This window comes from Sclerotinia sclerotiorum, genomic scaffold, assembly GCF_000146945.2.
Source record: "Sclerotinia sclerotiorum 1980 UF-70 scaffold_6 genomic scaffold, whole genome shotgun sequence".
NCBI lineage: Eukaryota > Fungi > Ascomycota > Leotiomycetes > Helotiales > Sclerotiniaceae > Sclerotinia > Sclerotinia sclerotiorum.
This window is the reverse complement of record NW_001820830.1, coordinates 14460-37455: the sequence shown is the minus strand read 5'-3', so window position 1 is coordinate 37455 and position 22996 is coordinate 14460. Positions and strand designations below refer to the sequence as shown.

The following is a 22996-nucleotide window of genomic DNA, read 5'->3' as shown; positions in this document are numbered from 1 at the left end:
CAGCAGCCATGCCACACCCCTGTCGCAAAGAGGAAGAGGAAGATGGGGGTGTGATCACTTACTAAGTCATTAAGTTACTATCGAAGCTGCAACCTAAGAGAAGTGAAGTGAAGCATCGTCCCTGGCCAAAAGGTTAAAGATTCTCGAAGGAAAAGCGAGGTACGACAGGTAGAAAAGACAGGGGCCTGATGTACTGGGTACTTTGCTAGGAAGATTGCGGGGAGGGTTGAAGCTAAAAAGCTGTTACTAGGTCGCGCCAAGGTTTGTCGGCGCACTGGTGCACTATCTCCCTAGTACTAATAAGACTCTGGGAGACTGGGTGCAAATGGTCTTGTCAAATATTGCTAGAAGAGGTAGTACATAGGTACCTAGCAGGCTAGTAGGCTAGTGGTCATAATTATGTGCCAGTTCATTCATTCATTTGTTATGCTTCGTGTATATCATAAACCCGTACAGATACATGTTCATCAAATAGGGAAATATCAAGAATGCAATTCCCTTGATGCGTTCGTTGCTTGACTCAACTCTGATGAACGCAAAATATCAGAAAAGGAGAAATAGGAGATAAGATGGAAATGGCCAGGCACTTAAAAGCTTAGAAAACAAGATGATCATGAGCCTGTCGAAACTTTGTGAAGATGCGTGAAATGCAGTATCTCACGGACCCATTTTCCATATTCGAGATCGTGGCTCCGAGCTATCAATTGAAATACTGGGGTGGAGAGAAAAGAAAAAGGAAAAGGAAAAGGGAAAAAAACAACAACTGGATCAACCTCCTCGTTAAAAGATGTTGTCCGCAAGCGCTCATTGCGCTGTACCTACCTACTTATTAAACACCAGGAACCCTAGAAAGATCTTGCAGTAAATATATCGTGACAAAATTCAAGGCACTGAGCTTCTGCTCCACTTCTTCCCGTCTCCTTGTTTCTTGTGCAATAAATTGGATTAGACTGTGGACACTGTGATCTGCTGTCAAAATGGTATGTTACCAATCATAGCAGAAGTGAGCCAGCCGATGCAAAGGGGGGTGAATGGGAAACCAAGATTAAAGGTAGTATACAAGTTTCAAGGATATGTACAATGCTTTCCCGCATCATTTGTAGGGACCGTAAGTCTTTTCCATGAACAAGATTAAAGAGTATAATTTGGATTGTCCCTGATAACTAATCGATACCTCGTTGCGTCTTTGCATCTTTGCATTACACTGTAATGTTACTAGTCTCAGTTTCCCCCTTCATCACGTATCAAACCCCACAATTGAGACCCATTTAGCTTGAAAATTTACGTTCTAATAGATGCTAGACGCTTTGTTGAATGACTTGTCCAAATCCTGTGAAGCCCCGGGGCTATTTTTCATCACCCACGGTGAGCCCTTCGAGCCCATAACTTTGGCTTTTTCTTCTTTCCTGGGGTTATTTCTGGACCCTAGACCCGAGTCCCTTGAAATAAAAGTTAACTTCGATGCATCACGATTCACGATTCACGATGCTCGATGCTTACAAGTACGAAGGTTAATCCTCGCGAGCTTCGCAGTCTTGCCAAGCATGTCTAAAGTTAAGCTACATATAAACCTTCGTGATGCTCACCAATGATATGAATGAATGATTGGAGCGCCTGGGTTTTAGATTGCGGGATGGTAAGATTCTGAGACTGTGCAAGCGGAAAGCGGCTTTCAAGTAGAAATCTGAAAGCCTTTATACTGCCCCTAGTCATATCTTCAACGGCTCCCTTCCGAAACATCTTAGATTATCATTCCAATGCGCCAATGCCAGCCATGATGCTGACGAAAACTCGGAAAGATCTATGATATTAATTTTGAAGCTGCGATCTCAAACCGTCGATGCTTCCGAGTAACTTTTTCAAATTGCCGACGACTCATCCAAATCAATATCCATGCTTTCTAGAAACCGAATCGTCAAGACTTCAACTCGAAAATCTTCGGTCCAAAATCTTGACTGTTTGAGATTCTGAATAATACAAATTTTCATTTCAAAATGATGTTTGGAACATTGTAGACGGTGATGTTGCAATAGAGTTATTCCCTGACTACATTATCATTGAAATGTACAGATAGCGATGCACCTAAGACTTAAGTAACTTACTATCAATGATTGCGTAACCAACCGCGGGAAGCTAGCTCGGGCATCGATTTTAATATTGGATTTATGCTTTTGAATAATAAATAAAGACCCTTTGCTTCGGTGAAATGTTACTTGACACCCAATCATTTCAAAGTGTTGATATTTTAGTTGGGACGGAAGGATATATACTATATACAGAGTGTATAGATTATAGATACATGACATGACACCATAAATTGAAATTAAAAATATCCTCGACAGTCTAAAAGGTTAAACAGCTTCCCCGCAAAACGGAAAATACCACTCCACTTCTACCAGCATCACAGGCTTCGGGCACACCATAAACACGTTTTTCTAAACATTGTGTTACTTCTCATAATGGTCTGTGATTCTATAATAAATAATACCCTCCGGGACACACTTGAATTGAGTCAAGGTTGAGTAGCACAGGTACGAAGTTAACTGCCGCGATTTATGTCTCGATTCCCTCGACCCAGCCCTCGCACGCACAGGAGTTTAGGAGGATGCTCAAGTGTCCGCTTCCAACTCATCACTTCCGAGTCACTTCCGAAGATCTCACATGGTATGGGAAAGTATCTACCAATGTCATCCCGGTACACACGACGCTTGAAGTAGTAGCATCTCCGCCATGCAGCGGATATCCATTAAGTACTTTGGCTTGTCGATTGAGAGCTGAGACGAAGAACCTGCATTTGTACACCGGCACGGATATAGCGTTGTTGTCAAACTTTTAATTTTACCATCCATCGAACTTCCGGATAACGTGCATCGAATAACCTCACATTGGCAATTTCTAGGGTCTATCATCTGGAGGGAGTAGACTGGATATGAATCGGTACAATATATCTTTCTGCAAATGACACCTCTCCTGTACTTACTGTCCTTGACCGGCCAGAGAAACTCAATTCTACTTTGTACTACTCAATCATTCATCGACTGCCGTACCTATCTTTCTCATATCGTTTATCTCGTACTCGTATTGAGACAAGGGGTAGGCGACCACATTCTGAAGCTATCGGTAGAAGTATGTTCAGTACGCAGAGGTCGGCAGCATAGCCACAATCGGCTAACATATCTCCTTGTATTATCACCATCGACATCAAATTCGCGCACTATTAGAATATCCAGATCAGGCAGAATCGGAATGAAGGCTATCTCCTAGTCTCACAACTTTTGCGATGGCTCATTCACCAGAGACACGCACACATAATAGCAGAAAAAAAGAGGACGCGCCAAATACAATAATGCTAATGCCGAGTCACACACCTAAGACTTTCAACTCCACACCAACGTAAGGAAAAGCAAGTCCAAGAACCTCTCTCGCACCTTACGCATGAGCACAATAGAGAACTAAATCCTTCTGTTTAGTTTAACATGAAGACGCCATACATATGGTATAAATTCGGCGTCTTGTATGAATGATGCGGACTCATACTCATACAATTGCTTGGTATAAAATCAGACCATGCCACGGTCGGTTCGGTCCGTCACCCTCCGCTTTGGATTTGCAGTCAGTCCACCAAGCCCGATGGGAGAATTAATATATCACAAGTACTTTACCCCTCCTTGAGGTTTCTATGAAAAGAGCGAGATAAGAATTTACGTGGGGTTCTTGGGTACCGATACTTATCTTAGCGTTTGTCAATAATTCATCAGTTGGGAGTAAGGTTATTCATTTGTTCAATTAATGGTCTTGGACGATTCTCTTTTCTTTCAAGCTTTAGCTAGAAGCCAACAGATTTTCCATATTTGTACATTCATATTTGCATACACATACTACTTTGGATAATACCCCATATTACCCCGGATTCATGCACCTCGTGTGGCTCCAAAATCGTACCATAGTCATTATCAACCACGTCTCAAGAATGCAGTTGTTTCTTGATAGACACAGGTCTACATCTGGCTGACAGTTGCGAAAGCAAAGCATGAGACCAAGACTGGCATTTCTTGACCATGTCAAGATTACTTCGTCATGTAGAGATCCGGAACGCTTCGGATTTCAGCATACGTCACCTTCCCGTACATCTTCATCCATAAGATGAGATCCGAACTTTTACCTGCAATAACCTTGAATCGTATTGGTTTGCCAGGGAACTACCTGATCACAGTATGGGTTTTAGTGTTCTTATCTTTAAGATACTTCCTCGATTGGATACGACCCTCAAAGATCTACAGAAGCAAATTTATGAACATACATATGCGCATTCTCTTGACGTAGATAGATGAACAGTCTCGGACCAAGGGGGACAGCTGCGGGGGTGGCAAAAACTGGAAATGAGGACAAGCAGGTTGAAGATTATCCCCGCATTTCTCCAAGCTCTGAAGTACTCCTTGGTTCTTCCTTGGTTACTATAGGGATTGAATACATCTTCGTTGCCTCTACTCGAGTAAAATCTCTTTGCCACTCTTGCTCCTCGCAGAGTCATGCCTCTTTCCAAGACTGGTGCTTTTTCAATTCAAATATAACTGGGTGCATAAATTTGGCTACAATATCTTGGGCAAGCTATGATACCCTAGGTTTATCCAATAGTTTCCTGAGCATTGCGAAATATCAAAAAAATTATGAAATGAACGGAGACAGAACGACAGCAAAGAGCTCTCAATGTACCTGGCGAAAGGAAATGATCTTGTCTTCAACCTGGCCTAACCTTTTAGCCGTCCTGATGCATCAAACACCCAAATTATATCAAAGGGAAACTGTATATTCGCTCTAATCTCTCCTCTTCTTGTCATCAATGTTTTTGATACCATATTTCACCTCGAATGACACAATATTTTGATCTTGTATATACTTGATGATTTCGTCAATTGCCTCGAACAGATTCCTTTCTCCTTTTCCCACAAGGTCATTATCCATTAGACACCAGAGATATCCGGACTTGTTTAATTTCAGTGTAAAAGAAGCTAGAAAACACCCCTACCTATAGCTAACCACTGCCCTTCAAACTCCTCCTGAATAATTACTACAGACTTCGCCGTAAACTCAGTCAATAATGAATGAATATGAGTGATGGAAGAGCGTATCAAGAATCAGTATGTGGTGCTTCACATGAATATCCTTTAGTTCATCAGTTTATAATGGCTAAATTTCAGTAAGAGGGCGGGTGTAGAGATTGATCTGGTAGGGGAGTGAGTTCAAACCTCATACCATCCGTAGGAAATTAATACGGATTTCCAAAATAGTCAGCGAGTCGGAAAAAAAGAATTAAACATACTTTTCACAGAATGTGCCAAAGAACGAAACATACGTTTTGAAGTAAGACTATATGAATAACCAAGATACCGCAAATTAACGCCGCAAGTAAAAACAACACCAGACGTATGTGTACAAAATGTTCGGTCATTAATGAAAATCTCATCGATTCCGAAAACTTGGGAGGACTACAGATCTATTACCGTTTTCACTAGATGCTGATGAGAAGTCACAAGTTCTAGGGAACCTGCAGAGCATTTCATGTTCACTCCGGCACACTAATCATGAAGAAATGGAGGCATTTGATGAATGAAGTATTAGAACAAAGGCTTATATCCTCACTATATGACATTGAGGAGGGATGGATTAGTCGACAGAATATTCAATAATCAGAGATATCACAAAATCTCATGAGAACTTCATTTTGGCGATTCTCGAACCATTCAGAATCTAACTTTTCTCTTTCGGTGGAAAATAAAACGGTAAAAATTTATTTCTACACCGGAACTCGAATATAATAAATGCATGTTTCGGTGATATAAAGGTGAGAGAGCGACGTTGCTGTTGTGTAATCAGAATGATACTGGAGATTCAAGGAAACTTTCTCGAGTACAATAATGATTAAGCACATCCGAACATTGTCCAAAAAGACTTCAGTAATCACAAAGCACAGCGAGAGAAACGAGCAACATATAAGTCATCCAAGTATGTATAATAAAATTTCAACTTCCATGCATTCATTAAATTTGGCAATTCGATAAAAAAACAAAAGACAATGCGAACCTCAATCCGCCGTCTAAACATGATCCTAACTCTTTACACCTTGAAAGGCAAAAAGCCATGGCCTAACCAATTGAACCATTCTCATTCCAGTCTCATCTACAACGTCCTGTTCATTCTTTGAAGTACGGGCACGCTGTATACCGTCCATTAACGCCTGCCTTGTCAAAAATAGAGAGAACACCACATCATGCACTAACATCACCACGAGCGCATTAACCAGCCCAAAATAGTCAGCCATTTCCACTGTCCGTGGAGAAATCAATATAATCCTCTCCCACTCGCCAGCCTCACAAAACTATATGGAACGTTCTGTCCCACCAATAATCTCAAAGTCTCCACCGTTGTGAAGGCAGTCGTATCAGCAACGCCATAAGCCGTCCATCCACATCCTTCGGCAACACCTATTGGATCTCCTTTTCTTGGTCCATTGGCAAGGTCAACAAAGACCTTTCCTTGCCCTCGAGAGTCTCTTCCATTACTGAAATATCTTAGAAGAGGTTGTACTAAATGAGTCTTCTCCGGTGGTAATGCTGAGATTATCACAAATGGAGTGTCGGATTTGGTAACACTCTCCACAGAAGTGAAGGGTTCGACACCAGTCGCCAATGGTCCATGTGCCTTGAATCCAACCGTATAGATCTTTCCAATATTAAGACTCCTCAGTGCAAATATAACCGACGCGGCATCTTCTCCGTTACTCGACAAGATAATAGCAGCTCGATCTTTGTATGCTGAAGGGGGCAAAATCCCCGTGTAAAGCGTTGCACGGGATTCCCTTTCCACGTTGCATTATCCCCGATAAGAGTTGAGGATGGTCCCTTCGCCTCGGACGACAATAGTATCGACAGCGCCAATAGTACGTGCTGCATCCGATAGCATAGGTATGTATGGCTGCGAAGATGAAAGAGGTGGATTGATGTATGCACCACCGAAGTTAGGTTGTAAGCAAAAAGCTTCGACGGAACCTTTGATACCTCGGTCCACAGTTGCGAAATTGTGTGGTAAACCTAGCTCGTTGAAACACTTTTCGAAAAAGGTTGCTTGCGGAATGGAGCGAAAGGTACCGATAGCGTAGATGTTCTTCTTTGGGAGTTGACCCATGGTTGCTAGAGCGCCATTGATTTCCGCGGCACTCAATTGACCAGGTGCAGCGACGATAGGCAGAAGAGGATGTGTGATGGGCGAGAAGACGGTATTGAGAGCTCGAGATAATTGTCCGAGTTGTCCCATGTTGACAGCAGATAACGGAGGACCATCGGGGTTATTGGCCTTTATCTGTGAACGAAAGTATTCCAGTTCGTAATTCTCCGACATTGTATTGATAATCGTAATCATCTTGACTATATCTCCATACTTTCGGCTCTCTTGAAAGATGTTTTGAGCCTGGATTGATGGCCACTTGAATGTTCCGGAGAAATCATGGAATGCTGAAATGATCTTACTGTTTCCTCTTTGCTCAAACAATCTTCTTCTAATATCCTCTGGTAACCAAACCTCGACATCGACATATTCGCATCCCCACTGTATAGCTCGGTAAAGGTACTCGTAATAAAGTTCTGGATTGTCCATGGGAAATCGACCATTCTCTTTTGTACATCTTGTCGTGAAGATTATCGGTAATTCTGTACGCTGTCTCAACAGCATAACTTGCTCACCAACATAACTCAAACTTGGCACAGAATTGAAAGTTCCGTCAGTTAAACCTTCCTTTAGTAAATCAACACGAATTTCTACTGCATCCGATCCAACAGAAAGAATATCCAAATTAGACAATGCCGTCCGAACATCTGGAAATGTGGTCGATATGAAATAAGTCCTTGGCTTCGTAATGAGTGCTTCGTGATGACTTATTTGACCCAAAATGAATGAGATAAATCGTGAAAGATCTCTTCGAAAAAATGGTGTCTCAGTGTAAAGAAATTCATAATCTGTTGAAGCCGATAAATTCAGATCAGGTGGCATCCCCAAAGCCACACAATGCGCATTAATAGCGACAATCAACGAGCGATTCCGGGAATCAATATCAACCTTTGCATCCCCTGCAGCTATTCCTATAACAGTTCCATGATCCTCATTTCTAACCGACGAAAAGTTGGTGGCCATTCGATATGGTTTTCCAAGTACATCTGCGAAAACAGGAACGATTTTATCTTGACCTTGGCCAAAAACAATGACAACTATCCTCTCATCCCCCGTACCGGCTTTCGTTCCTTTGATGACTCCATTTGTGCTCCTCGGCCGTGTAGGCGTCGGAGCTGATTGTTGTTGTTTGGTTGCCATAGGTTCGCCGGTATTCGTGATAGATGGAGAAATATTTAGAAAGTTCTTGATGTCCTTGGGGAGAATCTCGGACCAGAGCTTTGTTTTTCCAATAATTTTACCGGATGTTAAAGTTATGGGCGATGAGATTGTACCTAGATGTACAGACTCAAAGAAAGTGATTTTATCCGTACGATACTAATTATGATGTACTATCGATGGGCAACGCGAATGGTAGCTAGTTTCGAATACTAAGTTTGGGATCGACAGGTAAAAGTTGAAAGTGTGATAAATATCTTGCTTGTGATATTAATGTGTACCTTGTCAGGTAGATATGTAGAGTCCAGTTGTCTCAAGGTCAGTATAAAATTGATCTTACGCTCAATTTCTCTATACTACATGGCAGCTCGTGATCTTTAAATAATGGTGCGAGAGTGATAGAGATAATGATCGACATCAGCGGTGGAGAGAGAAGATTAAAACTCTATGGCACTTTTGAGACGAGATTGTAATGCTGCAGGTAAAATTTTTTGTCGAAACCTCTATGCACTGCACTGATTCGTAATATGATAATGGAAAAGGTGATATGATTGCGAGTGATCTTTTGTAGTGTCGACGGCGGGAGAGTCGAGATTTCGCCAAAGAATTTCGATTAAAGTTTGGAGGGGTTAGAAAGAGGGCTGAGTGAAGTGGTGGACCATTGAGAGATGTTCATACACACAACGCAGAATGGCGGGAGGACTTATAACTTTGGTGGGATAGGATTTGGGAGGCGGGTGTTTTTGTTTGTTTGCTGTGATGTTAGCAACCTTCTCTAGCCATCTGTTTAACTTTGGGCCGGTCTTCCCCCCTTATGTTTGTTGTATTTGTTTTTTTCTTAGCCCAGCGACTTAACACTCGAGCAGACCAATCCCAATGCCACAACCTAGGTCAATGTGGAAAAGGGGTTTGCGTTGGATCGAATAGCAACTATTATGGAAAAATAGGAAAGATAAGAAATGTGCTCTCGGTGAAGATTGTTCCATCGACGAAGCAGCTCTGTTTGCAAAAACCCTTGCGCCTCTGCATATAAGTTTGGAGGCGATATGTTTAGATGTGATGTTGAACTGGGGGGAAGTCCTTAGGGGATTGCGAAAAGATGGGGAATTTGGAGAAGTGGAGGTGAGAATGGTCGGTAATCAGGGGGTCATAATCTTCCGCCAATGATAATCGAGAGAAAAGAGAAATAGATGGATATCAAGGTTTATATTTATAGTATGACAAGATTCAAGACATTATTCCCCGATTATTCTCCAATCTACTGTATATTGTTCTCATAAGGATACATTGATCAAAGGTATCATTTTTGGGGGGGTGCATTGGTTGGACCACCTGTTAGGTATGTATTAGATATGTACCTTCCAAGTTTGTACAGGTATAGAGTAATACGATGCTATGTACAGAGTGTACGGAGTATACGGAGTATATCCATCGTCTCATGTTCTGTTTGTTGGGCTGGTGCTTCTACTTCTTCATCTTATCTAGATAGGTAGGTAGGTGGGTAGGTAGCAGGTAAAGATCTAGGAACACATCTCAACTCAGCACTCAGCACTTCACCCAGTCCCGTCGGTCCTTGGAGGGAAGGAAAACAAAAAGAGAAACCGTTGGACTGGCTTCTATGGCTCTAGAATGAATTTTGAACATGCAGACACTGGAATAGTTGGAATTTATTGGATTCCACGTTCCACGTCCCACGTTTCGGTGGTACGTTACACCTACCCTATGTTAATTTGAACTTGCTGTGAACGGAGGATTTATCCATATCATTCTGCCTGAATACGTAGCTAGTAAATTTTCATACAAGTATCAAATTAGTTTCTTCATGATTCCCTGGAATCATAACAAATTCCTCATAATGAATCAATTTGTTTGGTGGATATTGGTCCCGAAGTCTCAAATAATGGAATGCGTGCTGTCGGTGATAAATTTAGGTGGTTGGTGCACCCTGAACGGCCTTTCCGATCGATGACATGAAGTTTTGGAAGTTTGGATGGAAGCAAGGATGGAAGGAAGCAAGTCAGTCGACTTTATTCAACTCACCATCAGCGGTGTAGCCAATGAAACGGAGAAATACATTTCGAATTTTGGTCTCTTCGGCTTTTCATCAATCCAAGCATCAAGGGCTAGGTACTTCTCCTTAGGTACCCTGCGGGCGAGGGCTAGGTACTTATCCTTATCCTTTTGGCGCGGACTTTATATCTCACATCTTTCACTCTCTTTTCAATCCTTCTTTCAATCGCGAGATTATGCTACTTGAACAGTGGAAACACCATTTGCTGCCTTCGTACAGTACTCCCTTCTTTGATTCACACTTTATACTGTTTTGTAGTACCGAAAAGCATGGGGATGAAAAGTTTCTCCTAAGAGCTTCCTCATCTGGATGAAAGTGCATGGGGGAGCTGTGAAGGAAAGTCGTGTGCTCTTTAGATTGTGTGAGAGGTATGCCGCATGTATGGTGTGGTATGGTAAAGTATGTTATGGTATTCCGGGGCGCCGAAAATAATCATGATGAGAAGAACTGGCGAGTGAGTAAAAGCTAACATCTCACAAGTGTGAGTGACTCCATTAAGTATCGATAAAGATTAGAATTCCTGCCAAATTTTGTTATTGTTCATATTGCGACATTGTCCAAGAGCGCTCTCGCATCACAGATGTGGGATTCTAGTCAATCCCAGATAGACATCCCCAAATTCACAACTTTTTGACCCTCTTTCCTCCTAGATATATATGGTGTTCCAAAGTATAACAAAGTTTGGGAGGTAGAATCGATGATTGTAGATAAAAGATGGAAGATGGAAGATTGGAGACTGAAGATTGAAGATTGAATGGAGATCGGTAATCGGTGATCGATGATTCGAAATGAAATTGTCGATGGTATGTACCTTGGCTTATCTAAAAGTAAATCACTCAATCTTCAATGCCGGTAAGGGGTAGCGGTATATATACATGTATTACTCCGTATACCCCGTATATATACACACATATATGTTCGTGTGTATGTGTCTGTCTGTTCCTAGATGAAAAGTTTCCTCGGTCGCTCCTCCACAATCCGAAGACACGTGACATCACACACCATCCCCCACCTTAATCAAAAAACCCCCACGATATACGGACACGGAGTAACCTACTACTTGACCTACTGCTAGATCTTACCGCCTATCACTCATTACCTTTATCACCGTACAATGCAATGGGTCATGAAAACATGTCGTTTTCATTTTGTTTTCTGTACTGCGGAAGCTAGAATTGAAGTCGGGATGATTCGTGTATAGCCGACCCGGCCGCTCCGTATCCCATTCTGATTTCCACTCGAAGGTTTTCTTTGGTTGTAAGTCCGAAGGTCCTAATAAGGATTGTGTATTGTAACTTTGTAAGTGCCTGCTTCGCCTTCGGGGCTAGTACTTGATTCGTACGATATTCAGGTCACATTCTCAGTTGTAATACAAATGATTGTTGATGCTGATGCTGATGCTGATGTTGATAAGATTTTAATCATCGTATTGTCCTTCATCCCCTTCATTCAAGTGAATTCCGAAGAAACCGAGGATTTCCAATGTTCGTCTCACGCCTTGCAATTGTACATCAATCAGCATGATGATTTTTTTCAAGGCGGCACTCCGTATTACCGGTACGTACCCATCCAAACTCAAACGCCACACCCGCAATGCAGAAACGCCTCCCAGAAATTCGTGGGTACCCACTAACTTCTAACTTCTCACTTCTAACTTCCCACCACTTCCCACCACCTCCCGCACCTCCCCAAATGCCCCAAGTCCCCCAAGTCCCCCAACCACCACACATGTTTCTGCACTCCAATTTCTCCAGCCATGGAGTCCCCGATGCCCCGTATCGCGAAATGAAACTATTTGCATTAATCGCTCTGGAATGGGTCAGACGGCCATGCTAATTACTCGACATGGACACGTCGACAGAAACTTTTCACTCATCAGGTCGTCGAGTCCCCAGAAATTAAAGTAATATCACCGAAGCCACCGAGAGTAGGACCGTTTAGATCTCCATATCGTGTAAACTCACAATCGACACTGTATACTCGGGTGCAGTGGATGTCGGTTTTGGTTGGAGCTTTCACCTTCATGACTGATGATTGGCCGTTCCCCTGAATTATGTGGGTCTTTCAGGGTCTTTCCCATGTCCGCGAGGGACCCACCTTGATGGAAGATGTCCGGGCCGTAGTAAGGTTAGTGAAGAAGGAAAAAAAAAAAGAAATAGGCTTAGGAAATGACCAACGTCATACCCATATCATAGCATTGACATGGCCAATGCCCATTTCCCAACAGTGCCAACACAGGTTTTCAGGTTTTATTATCGTCGTTCTTATTATTATTTGGAGAACTGGCTGGGAACTCTACTATGGATACCATACAACCTGGAGAATTGGCTGGGAATTCCATTATCCATATCATCAACCTTGAACAACTAACTACTCACTGGTGGATCTCCCTCAGCATTCTATGGATCTTTGGGGACTCCAGAAACTCCACATGGAGTCTTGTCTAATCCTAAATTCATTTGGGCTCTCCAACTTTGATGTGTTTTTCATCTCTTCAGAATCCTTGCCCACGCTGCTCTATCCTTGGCCGTGGAATTCCTTGAAAGTTGAAACCCGTTAGACCTCGGGCTATCTATCATAGACGACCATAAGGGCATAGACTGTAAGGAGAAAAGTGAAAAATCATTGAAAAATCTCTCTCCCTATCGAAGGTTCATGAAGATTCAGCGAATCATCATCCATCAAATTGTCTTAATCGGGTCAGGGTCAGATCTTTCTTTTCACATCTACCTAGTCATTTTCATCACTTGACACGATCTAACGAGGCCAAGCAGCGAGCTGGTACCCCTTCAGATCTAGCCTTCTAGTCAGGGCAGACGTCACATCAAAATATATAATTCATTCTTCGCCTCCTCGTTCAATTCCATTTCCATTTCCATTTCCATTTTCATCCCATCTATTTTTCTTGTCCTCTTTTCTTTACATCCTTTGCTTGAGAACCATACACTCTAGCAAAGTTGACCGCATCCCTCATCGTCTACCATCTATCATCATGGTTTCCTCAAATAGCTCGATGGAAGCTACAGGTGGTGCTGCACAAGGGCAGAATGCCTTCTACTCCAACCCGGAAAAGAATACTCGAGTAAACGGGAATCTCAATGTTCCTTCCATCACACTACGTACCATCTTCATGACCATATTGGTTGCCATGGGTGGCTTCATCTTTGGTTATGACACTGGACAAATTTCTGGATTTTTGGAAATGCATGTCTTCCTGCAGAGATTTGGTGAAAGAAGTAGTAATCTAGTGGCACATCCTGCTGGGTATTATTTCACGAATGTGCGGTCTGGGTTGATTGTCGGCTTGGTATGTTCTTTCTTCATCCTCAAATTCGAGGTCATACAAAAATTCATTTACTAACTAATTCTACAGTTATCGATCGGTACATTGATAGGATGTTTGGTTGCTGGACCTCTTGCCAATAGATTCGGACGCAGAACATGCATTCCACCTTTCTGTATAATCTTTTGTATTGGTGTTGTTATACAAATGGCTGTTGGCAAAGGTGAGTGGGTGGGAATTGTCATGGGAAGATGGGTTGCTGGTTTGGGAGTTGGTGGACTGTCTGTCCTTGTACCAATGTACATGGCTGAAACCTCTCCTGTTCCAGTGAGAGGAGCTGTTATTTCGTGAGTATCCTTCTCCATTATCATTCACATTTCAAAATCAGCATCGTTGCAAACGAGGTCGATCATTAGGGATGCCCCAGCTAACCCACTGCATCACAGATGTTACCAACTCTTCATCACGATCGGTATCTTCACCGCCGACTGCATCAACTACGGAACCGAATCCTTCAAAAGTACAGCTTCCTACCGAATTCCTATGGGCGTTGGCTTCATCTGGGCAATTATCCTTGGTGGCGGTATCCTCTTCCTTCCAGAAACTCCTCGATACAATTGGAACCATGGAAAGCCCGAAAAAGCTCAAGAAACCATGGCCGCTTTCTACGGTGTCGAAGAATCCCATCCAATGATCCGAACCGAGGTCGCTGAAATTGAGAAAGTTCGTGCAGCAACTGTTGGTGACCATCCATGGTACGAAGCCGTTACCGGCCCAAGAATGCTCTACAGAGTTTCTCTCGCAATGGCATTGCAAATGTTACAACAACTTACTGGTGCCAATTACTTCTTCTACTACGGTACAACCATATTCGCTGGCGTCGGTATCAAAAACTCCTATGTCACTGCTATGATTCTTGGTGGTGTAAACGTTGGAGCCACTTTCTTTGGTGTTTACATGGCCCGTCACTTCCGTCGTCGCGAATGCTTGTACATCGCTGCTTTGTGGCAAACCATGTGTTTCCTCATTTTTGCATCTGTCGGACAATTCATTTTTAAGGATGCCGCAGAGGGAAGTCACACTGCTAAAACTTCTGGAACCGTTATGATTGTCTTTGCTTGTCTTTTCATCGTCGGTTTTGCCAGCACATGGGGACCCCTTGTCTGGGCATGCATTGGAGAGATGTTCCCATACAGATACCGAGCCGTCGCGATGGCTTTTGCTACATCGGCTAATTGGTTCTGGAATTTCATGCTTGCATTTTTCACCCCCTTCATCACGCAAGATATCAATTACGCATATGGATATGTCTTTGCAGGTTGCAACCTCGCGGCTTTCTTCGTCGTCTTCTTTTTCCTTGTTGAATCGAGCGGAAAGACTTTGGAGGAAGTGGATGCTATGTACCTGATGGGTGTCAAGCCTATTGGAAGTCACGCCTTCCAATTTGATAGCGAGCTGAGGGAGTCTTTGGGTACTGACATCAATACCGATGCCATGAATTTGGAGACCAGAAATGGTAGAGTCCAGAAAGTTAATGAAGCCGGCCAGGGTGGTGTTTTCCACGATGAGGGCGGAAACGTGAAGGAGTAGGGTTGATATCTGGATGTGAGATTTCGAGGAAATTAGCCTGTCAATGGCTTACAGGGGCTAAGTTCGGTTGAGACGCCTGGAAAAAGCCGGCGGGTCACTGCGCAGCAGGGCCCAGATGAGATGACATTTTCGTTTTGTCTATTATGTTGATGTCTAATGATTGTCTTGTTTTGCAATGCATAGCGTGGGCTGGGTTGGAATGCTTTTGCAATGTATATATGTATACTACGAATATCTATTTAATTGATTGATGAATAAAGTATTGAATGTTTCAACATCTATTTAATATGTCAAATCCTTGTTTCCATGATTTCGTAGACTTGAATTGAAGAGAAAAAGAAGCTGGTCGTATAATAAGTTATTTGAGGAGCTTAATACTCTTTCATGAAGCGCATCTATTTCTCAGGACCAATGCAGACGGAACAGCCCCTCCATCGAATCGTTCGGTCAATCGCGACATATACGCAATCGCCCAAGTCGTCATTACATTTGGATAACATTTATGCCCAAGAATTCTTACACAAAACCCACCATTTGTCCAAAAATCATGATAGACTCTGGTAAATCTCACCAGAGAAATTGTAAATGTATCCTCACCCATTCCAGGTTTTTGCTCCAGATTTTCTGGTTCTGACATCGAAAATAGCTTACGGGATTCTACGAAGTAGCAATTTAAACGAGCAAGAATTATGCTTTGAGAATCAAGGTATGTAATTATAGGAAGGATAGACGATTAGTACGGAGTTTTGCTCTTTGTTCCACCATTCCCTAATAACTTATGGGAAGCACCAAGAATCTCAAAGATTGGATTTAAAGGGTGGAAGAGAGAAGCCTGTACGTATACAATGTGAGTGTATTCTACATGTGGTTTGGAACGAAAGAAGTAGTGTGAATGCGAAAATCTGGGAGACCTATCCTACCATAATTTTCCCCTGTCGCTCTCTTTAGAGACCTAGCCCGCTTCTAAAGAGCCCTTTACAAGCGTGGTTATACGCTGGTGTATAGCTACGCGGAACCTTCTGGCAGCTCTCAGCAACCGCCAGCATACTTCCGGAGATAGGATACGCAAAAACGCTGCGAAATAAGTTCAGTTTACCAAGACTACGCGCTTAATACAAGCTTCCAAACTCCCTTGAACCTTCTAATTGCTCTTTATGTGACCCTCACACCCATTTCTTTAGAATAAATGACTATTTCCTAACAGCAACCGAACTTTGCTCATATGTAGAAATGTCGACATGTCATGACTTCATGAGACAACGCTTCTGTACGTTTCGCAAAAAAGCGAGAAAATGATACCAATTTTAGATTTCTTTCGTCGCGACGATAAGATCATTACATTAGAATTTTGAACGATGATCGTGTTGAAGTTGAATAATTGCCTGAGAGATTTACTTTGAAAGGGAGTTCCTTGAAAAATTGTCCAAAACATCCCGCTTTGATAAGATCTTACATACTACCAAGAATTTATCCGTTGATCGTAATTTCTATTAGAGCCTAAGAATTATCATCTTCTTGATCTGGTATCACCCTGGATGTCAAAATCATTTGAAAATATTCGAATTGCTTAAATTGCTGTTGATGAATAAATGAAGGAGGGAGGATGGTGAAATGAAGCATCAAGATACTCTGTACTCTTATAGACCGGCACCGAGACGTGCTAACCGGCACCGAAGCGGGCTCCAATATATCTTAGCATTTCGAGCCCGAGAGAGGAAATACAAATTCGGAGATTTATTTCCATCTTTTAGGAATAGCCACATTTATAGAATAGCTCCGTGGCGGAGATGGACAAATTTGTTAATTATTCCTTTGCTTCTCTCCTCCCCTCTAGCAAATTACATGCATGCCATATCGGACTTGAGGAACTGTACAAAATCAAACATTTTCGTCGACGGATACGTATTATGCGCTCGTAATCAGTAAGAAATCTTGTCATTCGCCCCTCTAATGGTAGCATTATAGCATTCGACACGTAACAGCCAACGGACCAAGCATCGCCGAGCCACTCTCTTGCAGCTGAAGTCATTCGCATGTACGAGTACCTCCGTACGGAGTACGAGCTTGTCTTCACAAAATTCCTTGTCTCAAGCTTTTTAACTCCACCAATCCATTCTCGCATCTCGAACAGATCCGTCACTAGCCACACGAAACCCAGACATAGATGCATACTTGTGGCATCAATCTTGCTCTTGGATGTTTGCCGTGCTTCCGAAATCCCCACACCACACCAGCCGAAGCGATGTGGGACAGAAGGCTCAAAGGCAAACAGACAAACAATTAGATTAGAATAGATTACAGAGTAGAACAAGCGTGGAAGCATGAGGATGAAGTTTAATTTAATTCCACCTACCGAAATCTCTTGGACTCAGTTATCGAGGGACTGACTTACCCTAATCTAATACTAATAGCGAGGACGGTAATTACTGCCATGGAAAATTATCGAGGAAAGGAACCGATACTTGTACCGTGAAAAGCGTCTTGAAAGCTTCAAATGTCCTTTTGCTATCCCTACGCGATTGGATATAGGAGAGGACAATAGATATCACTTAAATACACCCTAACCCTAAGTGTATATTGCCATCGGAAACTCCTATCCAATTATCCCTAGCCACCACACCCCTTGTGATAATTATCCCATCTTTTACGTCATGAGGACCTTATTACCAGCCCAATCAATCCCAAAAACTGCCAAAAATTGCCAAAATCGAGTAAGTCTGGTAAATCTTCACAGGAAACAGGGCTTAGGCTGCCTAGAGAACCTAGCAAGTCCCTTACCCTAACCTTACCCTGTTTAAAGCTTCAATATCCAAATGTCTTTGAGGCCCGTCCCCTGTCAATTATTTCACCATCATTTTTATTGCATTTCTGAATTACTGTAAGATAAAAACAGCACACAAGAGACTGTCATAATTACACATTATGACAAGCACTACAACCGACTGGCCTTATTTTAAGTGAATGAATTTGTATTCGTACAAATTAATCCGTTTCTAGTTGACTGTTTGGCATTCTTCTGTGAACAATCAAACAATTGGACAACTAATCCGTGAGCACAGTGCCGGGTTTCCAGAGTACGGGGTAGAAGAAACAGGTTACTTGACCCACTGCATATTAGGTGTCTGCATACTGCAAGCCTGTACCAAACAGGAAGGCACAGAGTCAGCAACTTGTTGAGAGTCACGAAAGCGTTTTATTTATTACCCTTCTCCACTGTCTCGGCCATTCCCTTTTGACTCCACCATCCTACTATATCTTCATTCTGCTTCTTCTCATAGGGGGGAAAGAAGCCGGAAAAATATGACAGGTTCATTCTGGCACAGCGTCCTACCATTTCGAAGACCATCATCATCAGCTTCCTCAACCTCAACGACATCTGAATTCATAGATTCGTCCTCACGCAGCAGTCTCAACTTAAGTCTTCAATCTAGCCACAAAGTATCCCGAAAGCGACGAGAGTTATTTGGTGATTTTGACTATTCTGTCGATAACGGGAGTATGAACGCGAATATGCAAGAACCTACGGGGATGGAGAGAAATTACTCCGGTAGAGATACTGGATTCCCAGAGCCTCTAAGTCATGGTACGTATCGTTGTTCCCTTTCCTTCTCATTCGCGCACTGCTCAAGATGGGTGTCGAGATTCACGGGAAGCTGACACAGAATAGAACGTAATACAACACTTCGACATCCTGAAGCAGATACTTCCCCATTCGCAACTCTCGAATCCACCGAACTTGATATTCATCGTTCCCACTCGCGACTTTCCCTTAGGAGACTCCATAGTAAACATAAAGGGTCGCTTCTGAGCATACCCTTACACGAGGAGGTGGAGTACACAGATGAGACAGAAAAGGATGCGAAACAAACCGATTCAGACAAAACAGCAGAGGAATATTCAGAAATGGAGGGCAAAGATGATCAGGGATATAGATCTGGAGAACGAAAGAAGGGGATGCTTCAAAAGCTGAGTCTACATAGAGGTTAGATGACAAAGTTGAACAGCAAAGGTACAGGCAATTAGGAGTTTGGAAGAAACAATCTTGATGAACACAGGACACAACACAAAAACGCGTGGGATTTTGATCAAGCAAGCGAGGAGTTCAATGGGTTTGGAGTTCGGAGGTCCGAAAGGTTGATAATACTATCCCTTTGTAATTATTGCTTTCTCTCGATAGAACCATGAAATAACTTCATTCATGGGAATAAACTGAAGTAGAATATCCCAAACTAACTTCCGCGATAAGTTGTATAACTATATGGACCCAAAAGTAGAGGAACGTGGAAATGTTCTCCTTCCTTGACCACGAAGTTGAGTTCAACGCAGGGAAAGAAAGTGTTTTCATAACCATAATATGCGCCAGTCTCGAATCGTAACTTCCACATGCTGGATCCCTTTGGCAGATTCTGAAATTCTGCTTTTCCTCCTTCAACGATCAGTTCGCCGACTTTCTTAGACCCGGCATCATTATTCCAGTTAGCAATTCGACCGTCGGTATTCGTAATGGCTCGAAAGATGGTCGATTCCTCGAAAAGGGAGACCAAAGTGACATTGATTCCGGCAGCTGGTCGACCAGTAGTTGTGTCGAGGGCGTGGCATGTAATTAGATCTCTATCTGCCATGTTGGGTAAATGTGCAAAGTAGAAAGATAGCTGAGGGGTTTGTGAGGATATAGCTTGCAGACGTTTGTCTGGATATTTAGAGGTGGGGGTCGTTGCGGGGTATCGACTGGAAGGGTGGGAGATGAGCGAGGATGGCAGGAGGGAAAGACCTATCCTTCTACCAAGCTTGAGCTAGTTTGGGAGAATAAACTGTGGAAAATGCAAAGAAGTTAAAAACAATTAGAAGATTTTCATATTGATATGTTTTGTTGAAAAAGAAATACTCGAGTAGCTACCTACCTAGTAACCAAAACTAGCTCGCAAATCGGAGATGGCCGCTTCAGCCTTGTGACAAGGTTATCTATGGGGCATACGCCAGCCGTCACGTGGTGATTTCTACTGGTGGCAGAGGCTAGCCATCAGCCTCGAGGTTAATTGTAAGACTACCCAGGTAGATACAATCACCTTGGGTGCAACAATATTCCTTTGCGAGGAGGAATGTATTGCAGTATTGATATGAATGATAAGGCTGGTAGAACAGTAGTACTAGACATCTTGCCGAGGCTGGCCAATCAAATCATTAGCGCACTGTGAGTTTGACAACTTGCAAGACGGCAAAGAATACGTCAGAAGGCAAAAGATGCCACTAGATAAATTCTAGAGCCTACCAGAACTTTAATCCAAGGAGCAAGGAGCTGGCAGCTGGCTCGAGGGTAACAACCTCTCAGTAATTCGGACTCGACTTTGATCATTCACAATTTCCATCATTTTTACTTTGTATTCTGCCTTTCAATTTCAATCTTCTTGCCTCATAATCAAACATATACTGCACATCTTTCCCCGCTCATCCCCCCACTACCATCAAGATGTCCACCGCCGTAATAAACACAGACGACGATCAACTCGAGCCTACCCTTCAATCTATTCTCGATCAAAAATCTCTCCGCTGGATCTTTGTTGGTGGAAAAGGAGGAGTTGGGAAAACCACCACATCATGCTCCCTGGCCATTCAACTCGCTAAAGTTCGTCGTTCAGTCCTACTCATCTCGACAGATCCAGCACATAATTTGAGTGATGCTTTTTCACAAAAGTTTGGCAAGGAAGCTAGGCTTATCAATGGATTTGAAAATTTGAGTGCTATGGAAATCGATCCGAATGGAAGTATTCAAGAACTTATGGGACAGGCGGAGGAGGGTGAGGGACCAGCGGCGGGTATGGGTGGAATGATGCAGGATTTGGCTTTTGCTGTCCGTCCTCCTTGCTCTTATGATATATAATTGGGAAGGCTTATTTACTAATGTCTTTGATAGATTCCTGGTATCGATGAAGCCATGTCCTTCGCAGAAGTTCTCAAACAAGTTAAATCTCTCTCTTACGAGACCATCATTTTCGATACCGCTCCTACAGGCCACACCCTCCGCTTCCTTCAATTCCCTACCGTTCTCGAGAAAGCTCTCGCAAAAGTCTCGCAATTATCCACACAATTCGGACCTATGTTGAATGGACTACTTGGAGCCAATGGGTCTCTACCAAATGGACAAAACCTCGGTGAGATGATGGAGAAATTAGAAGGCCTCCGTGAAACCATTTCCGAAGTAAATGGTCAATTCAAAGATGAAAATCTCACTACCTTTGTTTGTGTCTGCATACCCGAATTTCTCTCTCTCTACGAAACAGAGCGTATGATACAAGAATTATCATCTTATCATATCGATACTCATTGTATAGTGGTCAACCAATTACTTTTCCCCAAGAAAGGAAGTGATTGTGATCAATGTAATGCGAGAAGGAAGATGCAGAAGAAATATTTGGAACAAATTGAGGAGTTATACGACGAGTTTAATGTGGTGAAGATGCCCTTGCTAGTCGAGGAGGTAAGAGGGAAGGAGAGATTGGAGAAATTTAGTGAGATGCTTATTACACCATATGTTCCGCCTGCTGGAGGATTGTAGATTTCTAGAGAAAGATATACAAAGAATTGATATTTGATACCCATGTTCCATGCAATTTCATGTCACCTCGCCAGGCACTCGCAAGCAATTTTTACCAATATCCCCATGGCATTCATGAAGCTCGACCTGCTAAATTCATCCAATAGTAAGCCTCCCGTTGATTAATCACTGGCTAGAAGTCTTGACTACCAATCTCCTGCAGAAATGTGACGCGCTCTAGAGGCCTGTTTATCTGTCGCCAAGTGCTTCACCTAGATATCCACCACATCATGGCATCGTTTTTATTCGTGGCCTGCTTTTCCGTCCTTAGATGTTTTCCCGGCCATTTAGGCTCATGTCTAGAAGACCCTAATAGACTAGAATTTTGAGCTAGCTTTTCCTTTAAATGCTGCCACCAGCCAGATTGCCCCCTCAAATAGTCCTCGCAGTTTTGCATCTTTCGCCAACGCCTAGCTATCATTTCTTTTCCTGCCGTCCCTTATAAAATCTGCTTTCCAGACAGGTCCAGCGACGACGATTAAATCATGTTTTGCTGTTGTCAGTTCCTCCATCCGAACAGTCACTGCACCCATGGATCATACCTAACACCCCAAAAGATCTACCGGCTTCATCTCAAAAACCTTCCTAAGTCTCTTGCACCCTTTATAGCACAATATTCCATTTGCCCACAATTCGCCCCCAAATGTCTCATTCAAATCCTTCATTACCTGCTCCATTGCTTTCACATTAGCCCCATGTTTTAACTTCTTTATCCACTCATTCTGGTCCCAATAAGCCCATTCATCCCAAGCCGTATTCACACTAACCACCCTCTTTACTTCGTTTCCTAAATATGCATCGTTCCCCGGCGTTTCTGTCTTGCGGAAAAGTTCCATCCATTCAGAATACAACCCCCATGTCTTATCTGCATCTTCATTCTGACCAGCAAGTAATTCCTCACTTTTCCACCGCAAATGCATAGCTTCTGAAATCCGTTGCATCCATTTTACATCCATTTTCATTTCCTCAGTCCTCATCGGATTAATCTGAACACGCTTTAAACTCCCCCATGTTTTCCCCTCGGTCCTTTCATCACGAATACTCCATTTCCCCCAATCCTCGAAAACAACATTTCGGCCCA

At 42.8% G+C, this 22996-nt stretch overlaps 9 protein-coding genes across 9 annotated transcripts; 5 read left to right on the top strand and 4 right to left on the bottom strand.

The window, feature by feature from the left end:
• Positions 1–977: 977 nt before the first annotated feature.
• SS1G_04845 (predicted protein) lies at positions 978–2836 on the top strand (the record flags this gene model as incomplete). The annotated part of the gene is made up of 4 exons (XM_001593368.1): positions 978–980; positions 1296–1510; positions 1710–1850; positions 2518–2836. The coding sequence occupies 4 exons, from the start codon at positions 978–980 to the stop codon at positions 2834–2836; spliced, it is 678 nt and encodes a 225-aa protein (XP_001593418.1).
• Positions 2837–5108: 2272 nt separating this feature from the next.
• SS1G_04844 (predicted protein) lies at positions 5109–5611 on the top strand (the record flags this gene model as incomplete). Its single annotated transcript, XM_001593367.1, has 3 exons — positions 5109–5138; positions 5385–5424; positions 5514–5611. The coding sequence occupies 3 exons, from the start codon at positions 5109–5111 to the stop codon at positions 5609–5611; spliced, it is 168 nt and encodes a 55-aa protein (XP_001593417.1).
• Positions 5612–6106: 495 nt separating this feature from the next.
• On the bottom strand, positions 6107–8361 carry SS1G_04843 (hypothetical protein; the record flags this gene model as incomplete). Its single annotated transcript, XM_001593366.1, has 3 exons — positions 6107–6214; positions 6373–6812; positions 7146–8361. The coding sequence occupies 3 exons, from the start codon at positions 8359–8361 to the stop codon at positions 6107–6109; spliced, it is 1764 nt and encodes a 587-aa protein (XP_001593416.1).
• A 3506-nt stretch (positions 8362–11867) lies between these two features.
• SS1G_04842 (predicted protein) lies at positions 11868–12180 on the bottom strand (the record flags this gene model as incomplete). Its single annotated transcript, XM_001593365.1, has 2 exons — positions 11868–11947; positions 12081–12180. 2 exons carry the CDS (start codon positions 12178–12180, stop codon positions 11868–11870), a joined length of 180 nt encoding a protein of 59 aa, XP_001593415.1.
• Positions 12181–13442: 1262 nt separating this feature from the next.
• On the top strand, positions 13443–15323 carry SS1G_04841 (hexose transporter; the record flags this gene model as incomplete). Its single annotated transcript, XM_001593364.1, has 3 exons — positions 13443–13757; positions 13824–14080; positions 14180–15323. The coding sequence occupies 3 exons, from the start codon at positions 13443–13445 to the stop codon at positions 15321–15323; spliced, it is 1716 nt and encodes a 571-aa protein (XP_001593414.1).
• Positions 15324–18623: 3300 nt separating this feature from the next.
• SS1G_04840 (hypothetical protein) lies at positions 18624–19310 on the top strand (the record flags this gene model as incomplete). Its single annotated transcript, XM_001593363.1, has 2 exons — positions 18624–18906; positions 18991–19310. The coding sequence occupies 2 exons, from the start codon at positions 18624–18626 to the stop codon at positions 19308–19310; spliced, it is 603 nt and encodes a 200-aa protein (XP_001593413.1).
• Positions 19311–19552: 242 nt separating this feature from the next.
• On the bottom strand, positions 19553–19945 carry SS1G_04839 (hypothetical protein; the record flags this gene model as incomplete). Its single annotated transcript, XM_001593362.1, has 1 exon — positions 19553–19945. One exon carries the CDS (start codon positions 19943–19945, stop codon positions 19553–19555), a length of 393 nt encoding a protein of 130 aa, XP_001593412.1.
• An 845-nt stretch (positions 19946–20790) lies between these two features.
• Positions 20791–21876, top strand: SS1G_04838 (hypothetical protein; the record flags this gene model as incomplete). Its single annotated transcript, XM_001593361.1, has 2 exons — positions 20791–21171; positions 21235–21876. The coding sequence occupies 2 exons, from the start codon at positions 20791–20793 to the stop codon at positions 21874–21876; spliced, it is 1023 nt and encodes a 340-aa protein (XP_001593411.1).
• Positions 21877–22457: 581 nt separating this feature from the next.
• SS1G_04837 (predicted protein) lies at positions 22458–22871 on the bottom strand (the record flags this gene model as incomplete). The annotated part of the gene is made up of 1 exon (XM_001593360.1): positions 22458–22871. The coding sequence occupies one exon, from the start codon at positions 22869–22871 to the stop codon at positions 22458–22460; it is 414 nt and encodes a 137-aa protein (XP_001593410.1).
• Between the last annotated feature and the right edge of the window lie 125 nt (positions 22872–22996).